The sequence below is a fragment of the Desmodus rotundus genome, chromosome 8 (assembly GCF_022682495.2).
Source record: "Desmodus rotundus isolate HL8 chromosome 8, HLdesRot8A.1, whole genome shotgun sequence".
Lineage (NCBI taxonomy): Eukaryota > Metazoa > Chordata > Mammalia > Chiroptera > Phyllostomidae > Desmodus > Desmodus rotundus.
Genome location: NC_071394.1, coordinates 2,167,007 through 2,188,912, shown reverse-complemented (window position 1 = coordinate 2,188,912; position 21,906 = coordinate 2,167,007). Strand labels below are relative to the sequence as shown.

General features: G+C 59.0%; 1 protein-coding gene across 3 annotated transcripts in view; it reads right to left on the bottom strand.

Annotated features, from left to right (window-relative positions):
• Nucleotides 1-1,111: 1,111 nt before the first annotated feature.
• The window catches only part of AGO2 (argonaute RISC catalytic component 2), a 78,770-nt gene continuing 57,975 nt past the window's right edge, over nt 1,112-21,906 (bottom strand). For 2 of the 3 annotated variants that reach the window (XM_053929415.2, XM_053929417.2), the window contains exons 12-19: nt 20,804-20,988; nt 19,349-19,508; nt 16,843-16,933; nt 15,488-15,682; nt 14,848-14,982; nt 11,418-11,519; nt 9,506-9,705; nt 1,112-9,255 (exon numbers count right to left, since the gene is read on the bottom strand). In XM_053929415.2, coding sequence (XP_053785390.1) covers nt 9,147-9,255; nt 9,506-9,705; nt 11,418-11,519; nt 14,848-14,982; nt 15,488-15,682; nt 16,843-16,933; nt 19,349-19,508; nt 20,804-20,988 — 1,177 coding nt within the window. In that variant the 3' untranslated portion in view covers nt 1,112-9,146. The remainder of the gene's footprint in view (nt 9,256-9,505; nt 9,706-11,417; nt 11,520-14,847; nt 14,983-15,487; nt 15,683-16,842; nt 16,934-19,348; nt 19,509-20,803; nt 20,989-21,906) is intronic. The other variant, XM_053929416.2, reaches the window with a different exon arrangement.

The window sequence follows — 21,906 nt, the reverse complement described above, 5'->3', positions numbered from 1 at the left end:
AGAGGGGCCGGAATGGCAACAAAAGCGGGGACGAGAGGACACGTGAGTTGCTTCGGCCACCCCTTCCCTGGCACCGGAAATGAAGTGATAGCTATAAATATGTGCATAGAAGAGTTTGGAATTTGTTTGCAAAATGTTGAATTTTCTCTTGAACATAATGTGTTTCTTTTCACAAGAAGGCAGTTGGGATTCGACGTATGGTCGTGGTTGGCCGGGGGTGCTCTATCGAATGCTGTGGCCAATTGGGCTTTTTTCCCCCGCCTGCAGTCTAAAATATTTAATTTCATACTGATTCTTTTCGATGCATTAAGATTCAACACAAAAGGCACAAAATAAATAAAAATATTATTAAATAAACGGAAATTATGAATTCAAGCTTCATGTGGAGTTATAGCTCACTGTTTGGTTACTTTTTCCAATTTAAGTTGACAGACTTCGTAAATAGCACCCAACTGTTGAACTGAGGTAGATCCACATTGTAAAGAAAGCTGGGTCCCCTCCATTGTGTGTCTAAACTTCAGATGCTTTTGCAGAAACAAAAACTCACTTAGTCGTATGCAGAAGCGACGGCAGGAGGCGCTGCCTGAAGAAAGCTTAGAACAGGGGCAGGTCTGCAAATCAGATTCACGCCCCAGGCATCCCCTCCGTCAGCCATAAATAAATCTCAGACTGGAGGGAAAAAATCCCAAACATTTAAAAATAACCCTGAAAAAGTCTCAAGACTTTCAGAACAGGTCTTGTTGACTGACTGGCTGCCACAGAGATGCACAACGGTCCGACTCCATCACGGAGGGCAACAGCCAGTGCGGGGAGACGGGTCGGGGTGGGGGGCGCAGGGGAGGGGGGGGGGGGGGAGAGAGAGATGTATCACCAAAAGTTTCCCTTTGTAACTCCAGAGAAAAGACTTGTTGAATTAGGGTACAGCATCCCGATCTGGACAGTTTAAACTCACTCTGCCTAATGTTTTTGCATACTCTGAAACTTACAAATTGAACATCTGATTAAGGCTTAATTTAAAGTGGCATTACCACCTAACATCATGCAAGCACTGGACACCCTCCACACACAGAACGGCAGGAAACTAAGACACGGACATGAAGCCTCAGAATCGAATTCAGCAGGTACTGTAATTTTATAATTAAGTTTACAATTCATGTAGCAAATGAGGAGTTACACAGAGAGGCCGACGGATACAAATACTAGTTTATACAGGAACTGTCAATTTACGGAACAGCACTGCACGGGTTCTATTGCAAGCACGAGACTCGGCCGCGCGGACCCAGCGCACAGGGAGAAGCAGCGGGTCCGAGCCTGCAGACAGGAGGCGGAGAACCGCCCAGAACGGGGCCCTTGCAGGAGCTCAGCTTCTCAGAAAAGAGTAAACTTGAAATGGCTGTGATACATTTTGATTCAAAATGTCTTCTAAAATGTTTCGCTGTGGGGGAAAATTAAGAAGGGGCAAGATCCGCCTAGGTAACTTTTGAATTCATTTTTGGTTCTTTTTCAATTATTTTATAAAAATAAAATAAAACTAGAAAAGTTGATAAAACTCAGGGGGCAAACCCCTCAATACATATTAGGTAAGTAATATGAAGTGTACCAGAGGTAAGAAAATTCTGGATTTAGACGCTACATTCTTTTCTTGTATTTAATGAGTAATTAGCCACTTCGTTACACAGAAACTTACAATTATTCTCTTAAAACTTTAAAAAGTAAAAACTCACTTGCCTCTACAGCTATAAAACACGAGTCCACGTCTTCAACAACCACATTAAAATCCACTGTCAGACTTCGGACTCGAATTTCAGTTTAGTGCTAAACTACGAACTTTCAGGGTTTTAGTCAGGTACATGATTGGCTTTGAAAAGGAACCCAAACTTTGACTGTGTTGCGTCCCTTGCGGTGGGCGCCTCCAAGGGAGGGCGGGGGGGGGGGGGTTGCCCTGGGTAAGGGGAGGGCCGAGAGGAGCCGTTGAGGGGGCTTCTCTGTGCATTTGTAAAATAAATAACATTGGGCCATCTCTCCAACCTCAAGCCAATGAAATCATCCCGTGACACGGAGGGGTGCTTTGTGACGAGACCACCAGAAGAAGAGCGCTCACTACCTGGCCCGAAAAACTGAGAGGTGCAAACTGCATTTTAGAGATGCTGCGGCTGGGGTCCCCTGTGCAGCCCGAGGTGCCACTGCGTCTGTGCGCTGTTTCTGTGCGTCACACAAGAGCAGCACCGTCCAGAGCTTCCCCATGCACGCGGACAGACGGCAGGACGGACCGGCAGCCCCTGACCACCGAGGGCCTCGCACGGACGGCGCACAGACACCATGCCAGCTCCTTTGACAGACTGCAACTCCATGGCACGGGACACCTGTATGAGTGACTCTGAACAAGGCCACCAGGTTTTGCTCATGGTCACGGCCAGTGCCTGCTGAAGGGATCAGTCTTCCTGGGTGTGGGAAACCGCATGACCAGCACCTTGCATTTCTGACACAGGAGAGCGCAGGGGGTCGCAACCTACAGTGTCAGAGGCTGAGGAGCAGAGGCCGTGTCAACGGCAGGGGGTGGGTGACTGCCTGGTGGGACGTGCAGGCTCGCTCGCCAGTGCAGAGGCGGCCCAGCGTGGTTCTGAGAGGGCGCTGAGAACAGGGCTGGCAAGGCACGGAGGCCTGGCCCTGATGCAAGCTCTCCCGCCCCTCCAGCTGGTCCCCCCCCCAACCCCGATGGTGGGGGCTGTCCTTGTCAGAGCCTTGATGATTCAGAAGGTGCTGCGTGAGGTCGGCCTCAGCACCTAGCTCCTAGGGCCACTTGGGGCAGACAGTATTTGGCGTGTGAGCTTTACCTCCGCACTGCCTAACTCCAAAGGGGCGGATCTGAGCTCCTCAGGCCTGCCACCGAGCCGAGCAGGGGCTGCAGGGCAGTGTCCCCGAAACACCCGGGGCGGGATTCCTGGCTGAGAACGAGGCCGAGCCAAAGGACGCCCGCGGACACGGCACTCCCCTACACAGTTGTGCTTCCGGGGGCGGGCAGCGCAAGGGCACAGTCACAGCATTTTGAGAAAGACCAGCAAGGACACTCAGCTCTTTCGGAGGCAAAGCGCCTGTGGGGCAGGAGAAGCACCACAGCACAAACCAGCAGGACTGAGGGCGGCGACTGCCACGTCCTGATGCCCCAGTCCCCACTGGTCCCAGGTCAGCGAGCTCCCGGCAGGGGCAGGGGAAGGCCCCCTCCCCCCGACCTCCCCCCGCCCGGGCACCTGTCACTGCCAGACCCGCCCGCCTGCCCAGCCACAACTTAAGAGCAAAGAGAGGGAGGTGTTTGCTCTTCTGAGGACACGAGAACATAGGGGCCCAAAGAAAAGACACGGGGGCGGCAGAGGGGGACCCGCAGCAGCATTGTGCGGGCGGGGCGCATTCCTGGCAGCAAAGGGATGAATCTTGAAGGGGCACACGGGGCCTTGCACTGGAGTGGCACTTCCTGCTGGTGGGCCCCAGGTCAGAGTTACGCCCTGCGAAGGGAACTCAAGGTCAGAGGTCAAAGGTCAGTTGTGCCCGCACTGCCATTCAACCGTGCGGCTGCTTTAGATGGGTGCTTTGTGGGAGGGTCGGTGTTCAAGCACCCGGGTGCGTTCACAGAGGGCGCCCAAAGGGAGCAGGGGGCAGAGGAGCTCAGAGAGCAGGCTTGCTCCCGCTCAGCCCACGGCTCCAGTGCCTGTGCCCCTGCCGGCCCGCCCCGCCGCTGCTGGCCGCTGAGATCCTAGATCTGGAGCCGGGAGCCCCGAGGAGGGGACTGTCCGCGGGCCACAGTATGGCACACAAGCGTTCGAGCCGGCACAGAACACAGAGGTGGTCACCGTTCAGTTCATCCGGGCAGCGTTTTGGCTATTTTCAGTGTGGACAGCTACGCTTAAGAACAAACACGAATCTACTGAGAATTCAGAGGTAGCCTTTGTCTGCATCTACTTTTTTTAAACTAAAAGGTATTTAGAAACCACCTTCTGTAGTGATTTGGCTAAGCCGATACATTCACTGGGGACAGTAACACGGCAAAACACATCCAGAGAAGCACTGCGGGCCCCGCACGGCGCCGCTGTGGCACTACCAGACACCCAGGAGGCAGAGCAGGTTTCGGAACCCTGCATGTGGCTGATCCTGGGCATCCTGACCACAGACAGGACCACACACCGGGTTGGGACGAACACCACTGAGCTAGCGAACATCACAGGCTTAAGGGAACCGCACTGGACTGCGGGTCTCCCCACGCTGGCGACAGTCTCACACAACAGTGACCTCGCAGCTTCGAAGTGACAGCTCTGCTCACGGGCCACACAGGTGCTTGCTCTGCACTCGGTCAGGTGTTGGAAACAGCCAGAAGAAAACGCTTTCGGGAGTCGCAGCAAGGAACGAGGCATCAGTCCCACCGCAGAAGAGCTCCAGGGCTCACAACTACAGTGACCGTGAACTTGCACGCCCCTTTCCGCAGACTGCACACTGCCTTCTAGAAAAGCAAGCCGAGAGGCTGACTTGTCCTTCATGACCCGGCTGCCAGACACAAGGCCAGACGCGGAGCCACGCCCACGATGCTGACGCAGAGCGCCGACAGAGGCGGCAGTGACAGGAGCAGAGTGGCGCCACGCCCACCTGGCCGCTGCCACCCTGACCCTAGTGACAGTCACCCAGACTAGTACAGCAGATGCGAGGTCGGACACAATTTAAAAAGGGGGCTGTCGAGATCAGTGCGATTCTCTGGAGTTGAAAATTTCCTTACAAGAGAGTCAGCAACATGTGTAACGCGAACAGCCGTGACAAAGTCACACGTGCGTGGCGGCCACACTGAAAATGGCCGCAGCAGGTAGAAGGAATCATCTTGGGTTGCTCTGGGGAAGGGTTTAAAATCTAAATAAAACAGGTGCATTGTGAAAGTGAGGCGTACGAACACTGAGGAAGCTTCTCTATTGTACATTCCTTTTCTTGTGAGCGTGAGAGGTGAGTCAGAGAGAGGTCACGGGGAAATGGCTATGGCTTGTCGGGGCCACTGGGATTGTCCACTGTCTGCATTACGTCAGCTTCCACGGTCCCCGCCAATGGGACCGCCTCAGGGGTAGGAAAATGCCCACAGAAATCCTTTTAACTGTCCGACAGCTCAGAGTCCCACTGAAGAACTGGCCCGGGCCCTGACGGCTCTGGAGACAAGCCGAGTGCTTCCACGCCATGGGGCGGAGAAGCCGTCCCAATGCTGCAGGGCTCCTGGGCACAGCCTGGTGTCCCAACTGTGTGACGCTTGGCTGGTCCACCCTTCACATAGTGTATCAAATATAGAATCTGACTGAAAAACTGCCTTGAAAAAATAAAGTTTAAGTCACCCCACAGATCAATGTAAAATTACATTGCCGCATATATTAAGAAAAACAATTCATCCAGAAAAACTACATTTTGTGGCTTTCAAAAATAAATCATCCGGCAAGCCTGAAGGCAAATGTTCGGCGGTTTATAAAAGCTGGGAAAACGGTTTCCGGAGTGTCCACCAGGCACCACGGGCACGTCCGCAGCGAACCGGAGCAGAAAGGCAGAAATACACAGCAGCGACAGCACTCCGCAGCGGTAACACCCACATCTAATGCAACATCGATGCCGCCGCCCCCGCCGGAGGGGACAAACGCAACCCTCTTCCCCAGCCAAGCACTCAGCAACCGGGGCCAACACCGGGAATGGCAGGGGGTTCGGCCAGCGCCGAGGAGTGTGGAGGTCACTTGGTTCCCGACGGCTCCCTCCCGGGGCCAACGCCACTGTGGTCCTAGAGTGCACGCATTCACTCAAGGGGGCGAGAGTGAGGATCTCGACCGGAAAAGGCAGACCCTGCCACGCAGCAAGTTTGTGTGAGGACTTCTCGTAACAGAAAACCCGGACCCAAACCAGAATGAAGCTGCCCCTTTCTGGAAGCACAGGTGCGCCCCGTTTTACCAGACCCGTCTGGACCGGGGAAACCCAAGCTCACGGTGCAAGGGCAGCGGCGTGCAGTCCTAGCACCCCCAAGGGGCTCTTCTGCAGAATGGCAACCGGGGCGGCGTCCCTGGGACTTTGGGAAGAGGGAGCTTGTCTAATGCAATGGAGAGGCGAAGGGATGCGGATACACTGATTTTTCTCCGAGGGAGTAATTCGGAACATATCAGGAGGAGTCCAACATAAGAACCGAATGGGGAGAGCTCTTTTTAAAAGAGCTGAGATGAATCCCGGTTTTTCTGTTACATGAACCCCAATTTCTACATCGTTATTTCATCTGCACATTCAGTTTGCTTCAAGCAAGGCACACCTTACTAACTGGGGGTGGGGTGGGGATGGGGGTGGGGTGCACAGCCAGCCAGATGTCAGGGCCCCTCTCGGCCTGGGTCTGAGGCAGTCCTGGGTGGAGAACGGCAAGGGACCCCTCCTGGCTTCCAGAGTGGGGCCAAGACCGGCTGTGCCGCACGGGGGGGCCTCACGCCGTCTCGGAACTCAGAGCTCACCCTCGTGATGGGGAGACCGGCAGGAACCTGGGGAAACAGTGATTTCCCTGAGAGCGGGCACCGACAGCCGTCTGAACCCGGGATCACCGGACACACACAGAGGTGTGTGGCCAACCCTGGGCGACGCTGGTCAGTTAATGCCTTTAGTGTGAATGTAGTATCACAAAACAAGCACTGGGCCACAGAAGCACCCTCTTCCAGGACTTTGGCCCACGGGAAAGAAAACTTTGCCTTCGAAATAATCTAAAAAAAATTTAGGTCTCATTTTCTGCCAGCCTGCGACCCTTCCTAGGTTTTAGCCTAGCAATTGTCTCCCTGTGCCGCCGAGGAGTCCCTCCTGGCTGGGCCCAATCTGCACAAGGCAGAGCGCTCTCCAGAAAGCTCTAGAGCAGGGCGTCTCAGACTTCAGGCAGCCCCGGATCAGGAGGTGCGTGGCGAGGCCCAGGAATCTGCATTTCACCGGGCCCCACTCCGCCCTGCCGCGATCCTGTCACATGCCACAAACACGCCTTTGAGACGGTTTTAGAGGACCCTCAGAGGGGCTGCAAACCGACCTAACTTACGTGTGCTAGTGAAGAGTCCCTCCCCGCCTTGAAGGCTCCTGTGATTTAAGCTGAGCGTGTATCGGTGCCCTTCTGAATGCAGGAGAAAGTGCCACTTGCCACTGAAACCACGGAACCGCGACATTTCTCAGAGCAAAGGCTTCTGTCATTTAAAAAAGACCAAAAAAAAAAAAAAAAAAAAGATACAGCAAGAAGAGACTAATGCCATTAATAAGACGTCCACATGCACACACGGGACACACGCACCACACCGGGTAGAGAGCATCACAAACAAGTCACCCTTCGTCACCGCTGCCAAACCAAGCCGCATGTCCATGAGCGCCCTCCCCCGAGGCTCCCTGCCCCCCCGCCGCCCCTCGGAGCGCAGACAAGGAGACGGGTGGGTGCCCCCTCTTGCAGAGGCACGCCTACCGGGGCCCTCGTCCACTGCGTCACCAGAGGTAAGTGTCAGGCTGGTCGGAAGGGCCGGCAGCAGGGACAGGAAACCGAGAGAGCAGAAGCGGCACAGGGAGGTGCGGCCCCTTCCTTGAGTCTCTACAATACTCGCGGACTGGACTCTTCACGGAACTGCCTGCGAGGACGAAAAGCCCACTTCGCACAGAGTTGCCTGCTGTAGCCCTCTTCACATGGCCCACGGTGCTCCACTCTTAGTGCAACGGTTTCTAGTTAGCGACCCCACGTCTGGGCCCAGAAGGCAGATCCCAGCAGGGGATCAGGCCCTGCTGCTGGCTTCCGCCCGTCATCCTCCGGAGGACGGGGCGGATGACGGGGCTCCGTGGCTGCCTGTGGGCCTTGTGCCCCACAGGGCCACCACCCGCAGCTGTGTTTCGGCGCACTGCCCCTACGACCCCGCCACACAGAAGCAGACACAGAGGAGTGTGCTCGGGTGCACGGACTCGCTTCCCAGGGTGGAAGAACGCATACATTCCATTTGTGCTTATCGGCCAAGTGACGCGAGGGACGAGGAGGCTGGCGGGGTGGCGAGTGGCCGCTGTGGGCGTGCGAGGCCGCTGAGGTGCTAGCGAAGGTCTATGCTCAGGGGGGCGGGCGTGGACACAGTGAGTCCGCTGCACACTCCCGCACTCGGCACTGACCACCACCAGAGGCCGTCCAGTCTCCAGCTCCGCAACGCTCCTGACACGCTACACCGATCCCGAGAAGCACCCCGCAGTCAATAAGATGAACAACAGCGTCTAGCTAGCACATTAATACTGCAAACCAGATATATATATTTCTCCCTTTACATTACAGACGTACAGTGGAAAAGGATTGTACTGTATTCACCACCACAGACCCGTATTCTTTAGGAACTTTGGAAAATAAACGTCTCAGTCCTCGAGGACAAACCTTACGATTAGACGGTCGGCATATCGTCTTTTTTCTTTTTTTTTTTTAATAAATTTTTATTAAAATGGCACTTGTCTGCCAATCTCTCTGGACCTAGAAATGTTGTAAACGCACATGACCTCTGCCGCCCCCGAGCCTTCCCATGAGCCGAGGGAGCGGCGGGTGGTGGTGGGACGAGACGCCGAGACGCCCCGGCGCGCGGCCCCCTGCCCTCGGTCCGGAAGAGCTTGCGCGAGCCACGTCGGGAGCGCACAGCATCCCTGCGAAAGAGACTTTAGTGACGACGTCACAGCGGTCAAGGCTTTAAAACCACAATCGCGTCCGCGCTGCTTTCCCTCTCAGAGAACGTTCACAGCTAGTTTGAGACCATCAATTTCATAGAGAATCGTGTGTTAAAAACAAGTAAATCGAATGACCAAATAAATTAAAAATGTTTTAAAGCCCTGAGTTCATAGACTGCTTTTAGGAGATTTTTAGGAAACACGGGGTTCTACGTGAATGAGCAGCTCATAGATTTTGGCAAACCACATTTCCTACGACAGCGGGGTCTCATACAGGTCTGCAGTTCAAAATCCGAGTTTGAAATCTGAGACAGAAGGCATTCTGGGAAATGGAGTGTCTACGAAAGTCAGTGACGTCTCGTGTTGGGTGCTGGCTGTCACAGAAGGGCTGGGCGTCGGTCTGAGTGTAGCTGGTCTCGTGTGAATCCGACTCGGCACACGGTCGTAAACGCGACGGCGCGTCAAGCGAAGTACATGGTGCGCAGTGTGTCCTGATGGACCTGGACCGCCTTGGCCAGCGCCTGGTGGTCTCGCCCGTTACTCTGCCCGGAGGTATGGCTTCCTTCAGCACTGCAGGGACAGGGACAGAGAGTGCAGCCTCGCATGCGGCACGAAGCAGCGCCCTGGTAACAGGTCAGGGCCGCGCACCAGGCACCTGCTCACAGGCGGCAGCGGAGCTATGCTGGCGTGCGGGCGTCCGTGGCACGGCCGGCTGCGGCCACCGTGAGCCCGCTGCTCCCTGCTCTGGAGAAATAGCTGCCTGCGCCTGTCTCCAAAACACCCCTGCTGTGACCTCCGGCCGGAGAGGCCTGCCACTCACCTGTCATGTTCTTTGTCCACCAGGTGGTACCTGGCCCGGAAGGCCACCAGGTGCGCGTAGTAAGCTGGTGCGGGGATGGACACGGAGCGCGTGCAGCGCACGTAGGTGTGACACAGCTGGTAGGTGAGAATCTGCAGCTCATCGGAAGAGAAACGATTGTCATCCCAAAGCACGTGATAGTGGGAAGGCCTGCTTGTTCCCTAAAAGCAGACGAGAGGGTCAGAGAGGCGCGGAACTCACCTGCAGGCGGGCCGCGCCGCAGCCGCGCCCTGGGGACGCGGGGGTGGTCAGCGGCAGACGGACGTCCACATCACCACATGCCGTTGTCCTAAGGCACCGAACCACGCACTTTACCGCCCCACACGCAAACACAACAGACCACAGCCCTGTCGGCGCAGAGAAGAACCACGGAAGAACCACAACAGGAGCAACCCGGCCGTTCGAGGAGAGCACAGCCTGTGCACGCCAGGGCCTCCACGGGGTTTACTCACAGGAGAGAAAAGCTCTCCCGATCAAAGCCCCACACTAACAACACTTCTTAAGAGGGAGCCAGCACACTTGTCCCATTTTATGCAGTCCGGGGCCTTGCCCGCCTCCCCAGCACGGCCCACCGGTGGCGCAGCCACCGCATTGCACAGCCCAAGCCCGCCTGCCCGCTTCCCTGCCGGTCCCACTGGACACCTCTGGCCCTGCTACCGCTGCCTGTGCCACGCCTGTGCTGGGTGCTACAACAGACGCTCTGTCCTCTGCTTTGCGGCTGCACCAATGTGCGTCCTACTCAGCCATTTCATCGGTCGCTGTCACAGGCCTGTGGGCAGTGGGGGACGCTGCATGAGGGTCTGCTGGGGTCACAGTGCTGATGGCAGGACAGGCCTTTCTGAGGCCCATTTATGCCCCAGCACTTAACTATCTCAGCAGAGAATGGTCCCCCTTAGAAAGGGCCTGGGCAGGGAACACAGGGCCAGAGGTTTAGCCCTCCAATGAGCCAGAGGAGCCCTGTGGGTACGGGCTGCACCCAAGGAAGGCAGCCAGGGAAGAGTCAGCTGCAGTGAGCACAGAGCCCAAGCATCCAGCACGCAGCTCCGTCCAGGAGAGAGGCCCCAGTGTGCAGAGGATGGGAGCCTGGGGTGGGAAAGCCTCTGGGGTGTCGCCCCAGAGTGGAAGCACCAAGTCCACAGCGAATGCCCATCTTCTGGGCTCACGTTACCCAGGGAGGGACGCGGGAGTCCTTGCGTGCCCTCTGAAGCCAAAGCCCCTGTGTGAGGAAGCTCTGGGGCAGGACGGCCGCCCAGCACCGAGTCCTCCTGACCCAAGGGGTGTGGCCATGCGGGTGCAGGTGCGGCATACCCAGGCCGACAGGGCTCCCCAGAGCCAACCTCAGCCCGCTGGGGTCTCCTCGCAGAGAGAGACCGCAAGAGCCCTGAAGCAATGATGGGCCAGAGTGTCCTTCCCAGCACGCCCAGCAAATGTGCGAGGGGACAGAGGGCAGACCCCCGCCAGGGCGGTGGGAGCTCACGCCGAGTTGCCCCTCTGTTGCTCACTGCCCTCCCCACATTTCCTGAGACCTCTGCCGCCTGCTGTGAGGCCGACACCGGGCACACGGGGACGCCCCTGCCCCCACCCGTGTCCCTGGGCTTTGTGCCCGCTACTCCTTCTGCCCAGACCTCATCTTGTCTAAAATGCGCCCCCACCAGCATCCCTGTGGGCCCTTTGTCCCCAGCACCGGGCCCTTCCAAGCCTCTGTCCACCTGTCAGTCACCTGACCATGGGCTGCAGCCCCTCCTAGGGGCTCCCCATGGAGTCCCGGCCCCAAGAGCACCAGGCCCAAGGCTCATGCCCCTTGTGGGCCTGCTGAAGGTGTAGACGCCATCACAGGGACACCAAGACCCCGCAGGGGACCCCCCGGCCTTACCTGGATGCCGGCGTGACTGCACAGGTAGAAGTCGAACTCAGTCGGGTGGGTGATCTTCGTGTCCACGGTGGTGCCTGCTGGAATGTTCCCGCTCTTCCCAACCTTCAGCGACACAGGAGCCATCAGAGGACAAAGTGAATGAGCAGCCCCACCCGCACCCCCCGATGCTGGGCCTGCGACCCCAGGCTGCCGGGTCTGAAGCCTACAGATCGGCCAACGCCCTCGCTCAGCGCTACGGCACTGAGACAAAACGGAACGACCACGAGCCTCCGAAACAACCTGACTCTAAATTTACACTGTAGCCAAAGACCCAGCTGCCACTACCGCGGTGGCAAGCCGCCACTCCAGCCCTGTCCCCGAACTCACCCCGACGGGGTTGGGCACCACGTGAACAGTGCACAGCAAAGAGGCCCCGTGGAGCCCCTCTGCACCTTCAGACGCACTCTGACATCCCGCCAACCTCTGTTACACCCTCAGGTTTTTAAAAGTAAAGCCCCTGAAAATATCGCCCCTTGTTTTCCTTCCACGTTGCTAAATTCGAAGCCTCGGGTTCAGACGTCATTCCCACACACTCCGGAATCTTTGCAGCGCTTGAGCCTCCGTCAGCGTTACCCTGTGTGACTGTGCAGGCGTGAGAACCGCACTGCGGGCTGGGCCGGCCAGTCCGCGTGGCCTTGCCGTGACATCAGAGACACAGGCGTCACTTCCACTGACAGCTTTATTGATTTGGGTGCTTTGAGTACGTCTGCTATCTCCCGCATGGTACAACGCGAACTGTCCTCAATGAATATCTCGACTGGTCGCTATCCACTTCAACCCGTCTACCCCACTGCAGAGCATCGTCCAGCGAGAACCCTCCAGCACGAAGCTTCGCAAACCACTCCGAGCCGTTCCCTCCGCACAGCCCCTTCTCCACGCACGGCACAAGTCCTTTCTTGCATTTCAGTTGCATTTTTACTCTTCTTCAAAGAATAAAGCGCGACGCAACAAAATGTGGTGTATTTTCTTTCATCTCCAATATTAAAATAGCTACTCAAAAATCCACCGATTTTTGTTTTTTAAAATGCTCTCTGACATGACAGCTGTCACAAAACAATCTAAGAACTGTTTCGAATGAAGTTAAAGACAACCAAGTGCTACTAGGGCCACCTGATGGGAGAACCCAAAGGGACTCTTGGCCCGCCCAACGTGCAAAGTGCGCTGCCGCTTGCTGGGCTCGCTCAGCACCGCCACTCCGAGCGGGAGCCGCCAGGCGGGCAGTCTGTGCGTTTCCACTGCCAGACAGAACGCCGAGCGCTTTGCCGTCCGACACCATGGACGAGTGGGCCCCCAGCGCGGACCTCCGGAGCAGCCGGGCAGCGGCCACGTCACCTCCAGAGCACCGAACGGGTTATCAGTCTGTGTGTCCATCGGAAACACAAGAGTCCTCTTCACAGCAATGTGTTTCCCTGCGGCCAAGTTCTGTGCTCCGTGGGCTTGGTTATGCCCCCCACTGCAAGTGTCCGTAAGCGGGGTCAGAGTGGCTGGACCTGGGCACAGCACCCACGTCCCCGCCGTGCGGCTGGTAAGACCCGTCTCGAGGACTCTCTGGACTCACTCCCTAACACAAGCTAAGTCGTCCCCCCGCCCTCCTGTTCTCCCCCACGCTGGGTGATGCTCTAACTCAGGAGCTCGGCAAAGCTTGATGCCTTTTAGCACGACGACGGGGTCCTCCCCTGTACGTTCTGGGCAATATTCATAATTCCACAAGCAACTGTATCCATTCCTTTTGAGTTTTCCAAGGTATCGGCATAAAGCTGGTAATGTCCCATGATGATTTAAATAACATAGAACTCCTTTGATCCTAACACTGTTAGGACTGTTTTCCCAGTTGAGCCTTGCTGGGCTCATCTTCAGAGATGCTTGTGTAGACCCGCCTTATCGCCTCTCCACCCCACTTTATCACTCGCTGTGCTGGGAGGGAGGCAGAAACAAGCTGGCCTCGAGCTCTCTGGACTCCTGGCCTGGGGGAGGCTTGTGGGTTGAGGAGGGAAGGGGGGCACAGCAGCCTCTCCGCTCCCCTGGGCTCGGGGCTCCGCCTCATTTCGCCCCTGCCCGCCTCCAGGCTCCCCCCACGCGCCGCGTCTATATTCTGATCTCCAAGTGCTGTTTTAGCTGCACCGCCGAAAGTTTGATCCCAAACTCTCATTTTTGTTCCGTTCTATTTTGTAATTTTTATTTCTTACGTGTTTAGTACACGTACTACTTAGAAGTGAATTTAAAGCTTTCCTTAAGTTCCTTTCTACTGTTAATTTAAAATTGAATTGCATATCGATCAGAAGCCACGCTTTGTAAAATACTGAGGCTTAGAAATCTGCGCCCTCTTTTGTCACCTGGTGCGAAGCCAACGTCCTGAAGCGCCCCCCCCCCCCCCACCTCAGCCGCCTCGGGCAGGACTCCTCCGCGACGCTCCCGGTGGTTCAGAATGTTCTTCCACTAACCAAGTTGCCCGTCCCGTCCCACCGGGATGGCGTGCCTTACGGCATGCCTCTGGGGCAGGCGATCTCCTGCCACTCCTCAGAACGTTGTTTCTGCTTCCATCCTTGCCCTTCACGTGTGTTTAGGTCACGGTGTGGGGGATGCCCACACTCACAGCCGCGGCATCTCCCCAGCGAACCATGCCCGAGACCACGGCTGAGCCTCTCTTCCTCACCGAACCCACTGTCCAAGCGGTCTTCCCTCTAGACAACCAGCCCGCCCTGCGCTGTGCCCCCAGCATGGTGCCTGCAGGCTGTCGTGACGTGCTGCCTCTGGCGCTGTGTGGACAGGAACCCACTCGGGGCATCCGGCCCTGTGGGGCCAGTTCGAGGGCCGCTTCCTGTCTGTCCATGGCCCTCCCTCTGGGAGGGTCCCCTCCCTGAGGCAGATGGCTTGAGGCTCCACGGTGCTGGGCTGCGTGGATTGGTCCATGTCAACCCTGCTGGGAATGAGGGACACTCTCCCATCTGAGGATCCCACCTTCCTCACCCGGGAGGTCTCCCTGCAGTCACAGCTGCCAGCCTCGCGCCTCCCCCGCACTTGTCTTGCTCTGCAAGGCCAGGAGACATCAGAGGAGCCCGGACACCCCGCCTTCCAGCTGCGCCCTGGACCCTGCTCAAGCTCCAACCTCCCCAAGGCCCCTGGGCTCACTCCGGGCTCTCTTTACGAGGGGGGCTGCTCACCGACCAGTTCCTTCTCGGAGCCGCCTCCCTGGCTACTTCTGTATCAGACCAATGACACCTCCTGCCTGGTCTTGCCCCCCAGACCTGTGGGGTTTCCAGGTCCAGATTCTCACCAAACGGAGGACAGCCCTTCCCCAATGCCCAGAGGCCGGGTCCCCACATAGCCCCTCCGAGGACAGGTCTCCCTGGCGCCTCGGTGGCGGAGTCCCCAGCCTGGCCGGCAGACGCACCCGCTCGTTCTTGTCCGTGCAGAAGAGCCGAGTGTGGTGCCTCTTCTGAACCACGATGAACGTGATCCCTGGCTGGTAGTCCTTCTCCAGCTTGATGCATGCCTCGCGGATGGCCAGCAGCTCGTGGTGCAGCACCTGGGGGAGAGAGACATGCTCAGGGCCCGCTGCTGCCTTGACGTCGGTCCCTCAATGACACATGGCACTGGACAGATGTCGGGGGCTCGGCCTTCCCAGTCCGCGGGCTTGTTGTGGGTGACGAGCCTCTGCTCTCTGCCTTCCCGAACCCGTCGCTGCATTTGCAGAAGGGTGTGAACGGTGCCCAGGCTTCGTGCTCAAGGGTTTAAACGAGGCAACACGTAAGAACTTGGCATGGCACAGAGGGTCCCCGACAGCCCCCACACATCGGTCACGAGGCACCACGCAGATGCACCTGGAAGCACGTCGCCCCAGCAGCTAGTTTGCGTCGCTAGCGTCTCCTGCACAGCTCTCCGGGCCCGGGGCCCGGCCCCACCAAACCCCCCGCCTGCACCCCCCAAACCCATCGCTCGCCCACCTCCCCCACTGCGCCTGGACAGACATTGAGGCAGAAGGGGAACCGTGCCGCCCCTCTGAGGACAGAAAGCAGCCAGGAGGCACCCACCTGCTGGAACTGCCCTTCGGACACACCGTCGCGGTAGAAGATGATGCGGGTGGGCTTGAAGCGCGTGGACTTGTAGAACTGGATGAGCAGCTCGCGCACCATGGCCGCCAGGTCCTGGATGATCTCCTGGCGGTGCTGCTGCACCCGCACCGTGGCGCAGTAGCGGTTGGGGTGGGCGTCCATGCTGCCCACGACCTGTTGGCAGGAGGCGAGTGTGTGAGGAGCCCAGAAAGGCCTGAGCTCTGGCGGGCTGTGCTCTCTGCTGCCTCCCGGCACAAGAGCCCTCAGCCACCTGAACTTCCCTGGGGGGCGGGGCGGGGAGGAGGACACGAACAGTGTCAGCAGGTGAGGAGCTGGCGCAGTGATGTGCGCAGCCCAGTGCCTGGCACGGAGGGGGTGCTCAGAAAATGCCAATGCTATCGGGTGTGTCGGGAGGGGCAAGACGCATGAGCTGCCCTGGGCCAAAAAAATTAAATAACCACCCCAACAGACATTTGATTTCAGACACACGACAAATAAATACACAACTCCCCAAACGTCATGCAGGCAGTCCCCTACCGGGGATGCTGGGGACGTGCAACCTCAGATCTGAGGCTCCCTCCCCAGCCCTTGTCCTTGGCTGCACAGCGCTGGGCTCTCCCAGCAGCAGCCGTGCCCTCGGCCTTCCACAGTGGCACCCGCGCTGTCCCGAGCACACACCCTCCCAGTCCTCAGAGACAACAGGCAACAGTAACAGCACGCCACCCTCAGCCGCGAGGGCAGGGGCAGAAGGCCAGGTGACCATCACCTATGAATCAAGGCTGCCCCACCCCCTCCTGGATGAAAGTCACAAAGCTAGGAGGAGGGGAAGGACTTCGGTAGAAGACCGTGCACACTTATCACAAAGACACAGTCAACAAGTCACCTTAAGGAGACTGAAGAGGGGGTGGGACAAGAAAGAGGGACTTGACCTCCAGCCTGTCTACACATCTCTCTCGTAGCCTTTTGTGATGAAAACAGAAAACACCGCAGTGGGGGCAGTGAGGCCGCTAGGCACAGCCTGAGCTGCAGGGGGGCCCTGCAGGCAGAAGGCCCTCCTGGGAGCCTATCTTGGGGACGGGTGTGGTCTGGTTTGGGGTTCTGGCGACAGCGCCGACTCATGAATCTCGTACTCAGACGCATTCACCCGCCTGCCATGTCCCCGAAACACCTATTTTCCAGGAGACTCTGATCCCCCAGCTGCTATTTCGCAGACCTCACTGCTCTGCAGGAGTGAGCTCTAGCCACATGGCTGCAGGGGGGCCTGTGTCCCCTCCCACGGGCAGCTCAGGGAGGGACGTCACCACGCAGGGCCCAGCGAAGGCGTGGACACTCACAGCAGCAATGGAAGGCTTCTTCCCGTCCCCAGCGGGGGGATGGGTGACATCGGCCCCCAGAAAGATGACGGGCTGCTGGAACACCGGCGGCCTGTGGGGGAAGCACAGCGTCAGCGGCCCAGGTGCGGCCCTGGCCCCATGGCACCTGCGTGGCCAGGGCGGCGGCTGGGTTCTTACAGACCATTCCTCTGTCAGGACGCACACAGGTAATGACGCTGCCTGCAATCCACTCTGGGAGCACCCGGTGGGGGAGGGTGCGGGGGCCGTGGACCAGGCCAGGGTGCCCAGGCTCCTCTCGGCACACACTTGCACGTTTCCAAAACGATTACATAAAAGCAACTTAGTGCCCACCATCTGCTCCTACCCCTTGAACTTGCAGCCTCCCCCTCCAGGGCAGCGGCCCCCCTGCTCTCCACCCAGAGGCACAGTAACACCCCAACCCCTGACACCAAAAAAGTCAAAGGCCCCAGCAGTCACATCCCCGTGGAGGCCATGTGTGCAGCGGCTGGGGGCCAGGGTTCTCCAGAAGGCACCCCAGGTGCCCCCCCACCCCCACACACTGCTGTCCTCACCCTCGGGTGTGCCCTGGGAGCTCTTGAAGGTCAGCTGCGTTCAGAGGGCCTGCCCCGCCCCTACCCCTCACTGGGAGCTGGAGTCGGCGCTGGGGTTGCTGTCCTGGCCCCAACCAGAAGCACCCAGGAGGGGATGCACCAACGGGAGCCCCATCTCCGCGGGACTCCTGCCGGCAGCACTCACAAGGGGCCCCACACCAGCCCCAACGGTGCTCTCCAGGAACCCCTGTGAGAGCTGAGGCTGTACAGTGGCGTGGGGGGAAAAGGGGTATGTTTCAGGCGTGCACACCGTGTCAGTGTCCACACACATGGGCAAGCTCCCCATTTCAACCCCAGCGTGGCTCTAGCTGCCCTGGCAGCTCTTGGCCTCCCCAGGGACACCTGAAGGCTGCCTCCTTCCGAAGCATGGGACCGGCAGCCACTGGGTCCTCCTCCCTGTGCTACTGCCACCCCATCCCATCTGCACAGACAGAGATGGGTGGGGGAACGTGGCCCACAGGCGCACTGACAGCCTGGCCTTGCATGCCTGGGGGCTGCAGGGGCCCTTGGAGGCCATGCCACAACCTCTCTAAGCCCCGAGTGCCCACGCAGCCCTTGCTCTCCACGAATGAGGGTGGCACGAGGGGATGACGGCAGGCTGCCTCACCCCTGCAGCATCCGCAGCAGCCTGACTCATACCCTCGCCCGCAAACCAGGCAAACCACGCCTGCCCACAGCCGCAGCCACCCATTCCCTGAGGCCGCCTGCTGAGCACCTGCAGCAGCAGAGCTCCTGGAATGGGCGGAGCCATTCACAGCCCCCACCCGCCCTAATGCTCACGCTGCCATGGCAACCAGTGTCTGTCTCTCTCTCTCTCTCTCTCTCCCTCCCTCCCTCCCTCCCTCCACGGTCACCACAGACCTGCGTGTCTCCATCTAGCCACTGATCCAGCCCCAGGACAAATCTGGGTCCAAGACCCTCCCCACTGGCCTCCTGCCTCTCCCCTGCTTTCAGGCTCCACTGCCAACTCCTCACCTCTGTGACCTTTGCCCCAGCCTCCCCCATCCTTCCTGCCTACACACTCCTGGATCCCCCACCCTCTATGCTAGGACCCCTAACCTGGCATCCCCAACACCAGACCAGCCCCCTGCCCCGTGCCCACCGTCTCCCCCCCTCAGGCTTGCTCCCCCAAGAAACCTGCTTTCTCCTTCCAAAGGCTGTGCGGGGCCTAGGACTCACCCCCTACTCTCCTTTCTCTCACAGCCCATACCCAACCGGTCTCTGGGTGCCCCCCACCCCCAACAGCGCTCTCCTGGGATAATTCCAGAATTGTCCCGGGATAATTCCTGGTCCCTGCTGGGCCTGGAGCCAAAGGCCTCTGGGAACAAGGTCGGGGGACCACAGCCTCACTCGTGACGCATCCAATGGCTGCATCCAGCCCAAGGGCGCCCTCTGGCCCTCAGCCCGCAGCCCCCGTCAGGCTCCCCTCTCAGAGCCTGGTGTGGCTCCCGTGTCAGGAGCTCACTGCTCCCAGTGCCCAGAGGCACGTACCCTCCAAGCCACCTTCCAGCCCCTCAGTACGGGAGCCCCAGGTGCTCTCCTCCTGCGCGGCTGCACGCGACCTGTTTGCAGGCTGCTCGCCTGGGTCCCTGTGCTCACTGGTCCCGGCCCATAGCTGGCGCTGAACAAACACAGAACTGCTGACAGGGCGACGGGCGCATCCAGCCCACCGCCTGTGCTCCGTCCACAGGGCCTCCTTCACTCCAGGGGACTGAGTGAGCCAAACCACCCCTGGTCCCAGAGCCAACGCCCAAGGTCAAGTCCACCAGACTCCAAGTTCTTTCTGCACAACCGTACCACCGCCTAACACACTCCACGGCCTCTCTGCTGCAGGTGGCAGCGCCACTCGGGCACCGCGCGGTCAGCGCCCGCCCGGGGTGGAGGGCTGGCCTCACCTGCCCTGGGGCAGCAGGATGTTGTTCACACCGCCCAGCTTGACGTTGATCTTCAGGCAGAGGTTGGACAGCGTCTGTGGCGTGGTCCGCTGCACGTTCTTCATCTGCACACACTGCGTGGCCATCCCCAGCACCGTGTCCCCCACGCGCTTCACCTCGGCTGCGGGCACAGAAGGCACATGGGACAGCTAGCGCCCCATCCGGCCCCTTGGACGCCACAGAGGGTTGGTGCGCACATATGCCCACCGCCAAGTTTCTGCCAGCCCCTCCGGTGGCCAAGCCTGGGAGAGTGGGGGCCTGGCAGGTGGGGGTGGGTAGTCATAGCCTCTGGGTTTGAGCCCTGGCCCGGGCACCGCCTGTCTGTCCTACCCGTGGAAGCCTCACCTCCCTGGGCCAGGGAAGCCGGGCCAGTGCAGCTCACTCCCCATGTTGGACAGCCCTTCCAGGGGCCCAATGAGGGCCCCAGGGTGCTTTGGGCAGCGCCCAGCTGGAACCCAGGGTCTGGTATTCTTGGGGAGGAACGCCGCCTTCCAGGATAGCACCCAGGGCAACGAGCAAGTCATCCGAGTTAAACATAAATGCACTAGAAGCCCGCTCACCCTCGGCCACGCCAGCCTGACACCAAAGAGCGAGCCTGGCCTATAGCCAGTCTCTGGATTCTTTCTCAAAGCAGCTGGGCTACCGCTCCCGGTCTCTCCCGGGGAACAGTGGCTCCCAACAGACAGACGCAGGGCAGGATACGGATGGGGCCTCTTTCCTGCTTTATTTTGGACCCACGACTGGGAGGGGAAGCAGGGCTTCTCCGAGTCCATGCCCTGTGCCGCTGACGCGGGGCTGGCTGGTGGCAGCATCCGCACACCACTCTCTCTGCTCTGCCCCATGGTGCCCACCCCCGCAGGGCATGGCCCTAGTGCCACCCCTACTGGGAGCCCACATTTCCAACAGGCCTCAGTGACCACCATCCTTCCCTGTCTTCACCGGTCTCCCCATCTCTCCATGAGCGGCCAAGACAGAGGGCCTGGGCTACCTACCGCCCAGGGCAGGAAATTTGGGCTGAATGAGGGCACCACTGCCTTCTTGGTACAAAGGGACTCTGAGGGACTTCAGAGAAGTCTGAGCAGGCACGGTGATTGTAAACGGAGGACCAGGCCACCCCAGGGGACCCCCTTGAGTGCAGTGCGTGACAGCGCCTGCCCAGCCAGCGCCGGTGTTGGGTGGTGGACAGGACAACTGCACCCGCGCCGCTGTCTAGGAGCCATGGCTTCAGACAAGACTGGCGAGGCGGCCCGAGCATCTGCTCAGCCGAGATCAGAAGCCCCCGATCTCTCTCGGCACGCAGGTACGTCTGAAAGGAGCGCCACCTCTGTGCGGCATGGACCCAAGGGCTCGGTGGCCACGAGTGCCCACGGAGGTCACGGCCGTCCCCCAGGGCCAGCCATGTGGCCAGAGGCCTACCGTAGACGGGGGTTTTGCCAGGCAGGATGACCACCACCAGCTGCAGGCCGGTGTAGGTGTTCTTCAGGTGCCGGAACATGGGCTCCACGCTGTCCGCGCCCTGGGCGTACTTGCAGAAGCACGGCTGGCCCTGGATCGGCATCCCAGCATCTCTCGAGATCTTTCTGAGCTGCTCCGTGAAGGACCTGAAGGAGGTTTGTCTCACTAAGAGCATGGCGCGGACCCAAGAATTCAGACTGGCCAGAGGCCCCGAGGAAAGGGCACCATTCTTACAGACCCAAACCCACTCCACTTTGATGGCGGTCGGAGTCTCAGCAGACAAAGCCATGCCACACGCTAACTCGTGAAAAACGGTGTGTAGGCGGAGCCTGCAAGCGGGTTACTAGAAAGGCCCTTGAGGCCATTCTGCCACCAGACAACAGAAGACTTCGGACAGTATCCACATTGCCTCCCTAGCAGTGACCCTCCCAGTGCTCGGTGGCGACATGCCCCCTCCTCGCAGGCCTACCCAGCCCACTCCGTCCAGACACACCCCGCACACTCATGCTGCCAATGCCGAGCAGCCAGAGGGACGCCGTTACTCTCGTGTGTACAACTGGGGCATGTGGGTGACATAATCGTGGAGAAAACGGGGCAGCGGAGCTGGAATGGCACCAGCAGCTGCCGCCAGCAGGCCCTTGAAGCAAGAGTGGGAGGGTGGGCAGCTCAGCAGCCTCTATTTTAGGCTCCAGAGTAAAAATATCGTTGCCTCCCACAGTAGGGGTAAGGACACTCTGGTCCAGCCAGGCCAGGTGGTGTTCAGCCTGCCACACATCAGTGCCTTGAAGAGACATGTGGGCGTGCATCTGTATCTTCATCTCCTCATTTCGCCGTGGGACCACCTGGGTCCAGGCAAAAGCAAATGCAGGGCTGGGGACAGACTTGGGGGTTGCGGGGGTGGTCCAGGGCCCAGATGGGGAGCCTGGGCATGGCATCCTGAGCCCTCTCTGTGCTGCCCGCTGGCCCTGGGGCAGTAGGAAGCAAGGAGTGCCTCCCAGGGGATAGCCTCTTGCCCCTGACGTCGGCTCTCAAGAACATTCTGGGAGCCACAGCTTTTCAGAACC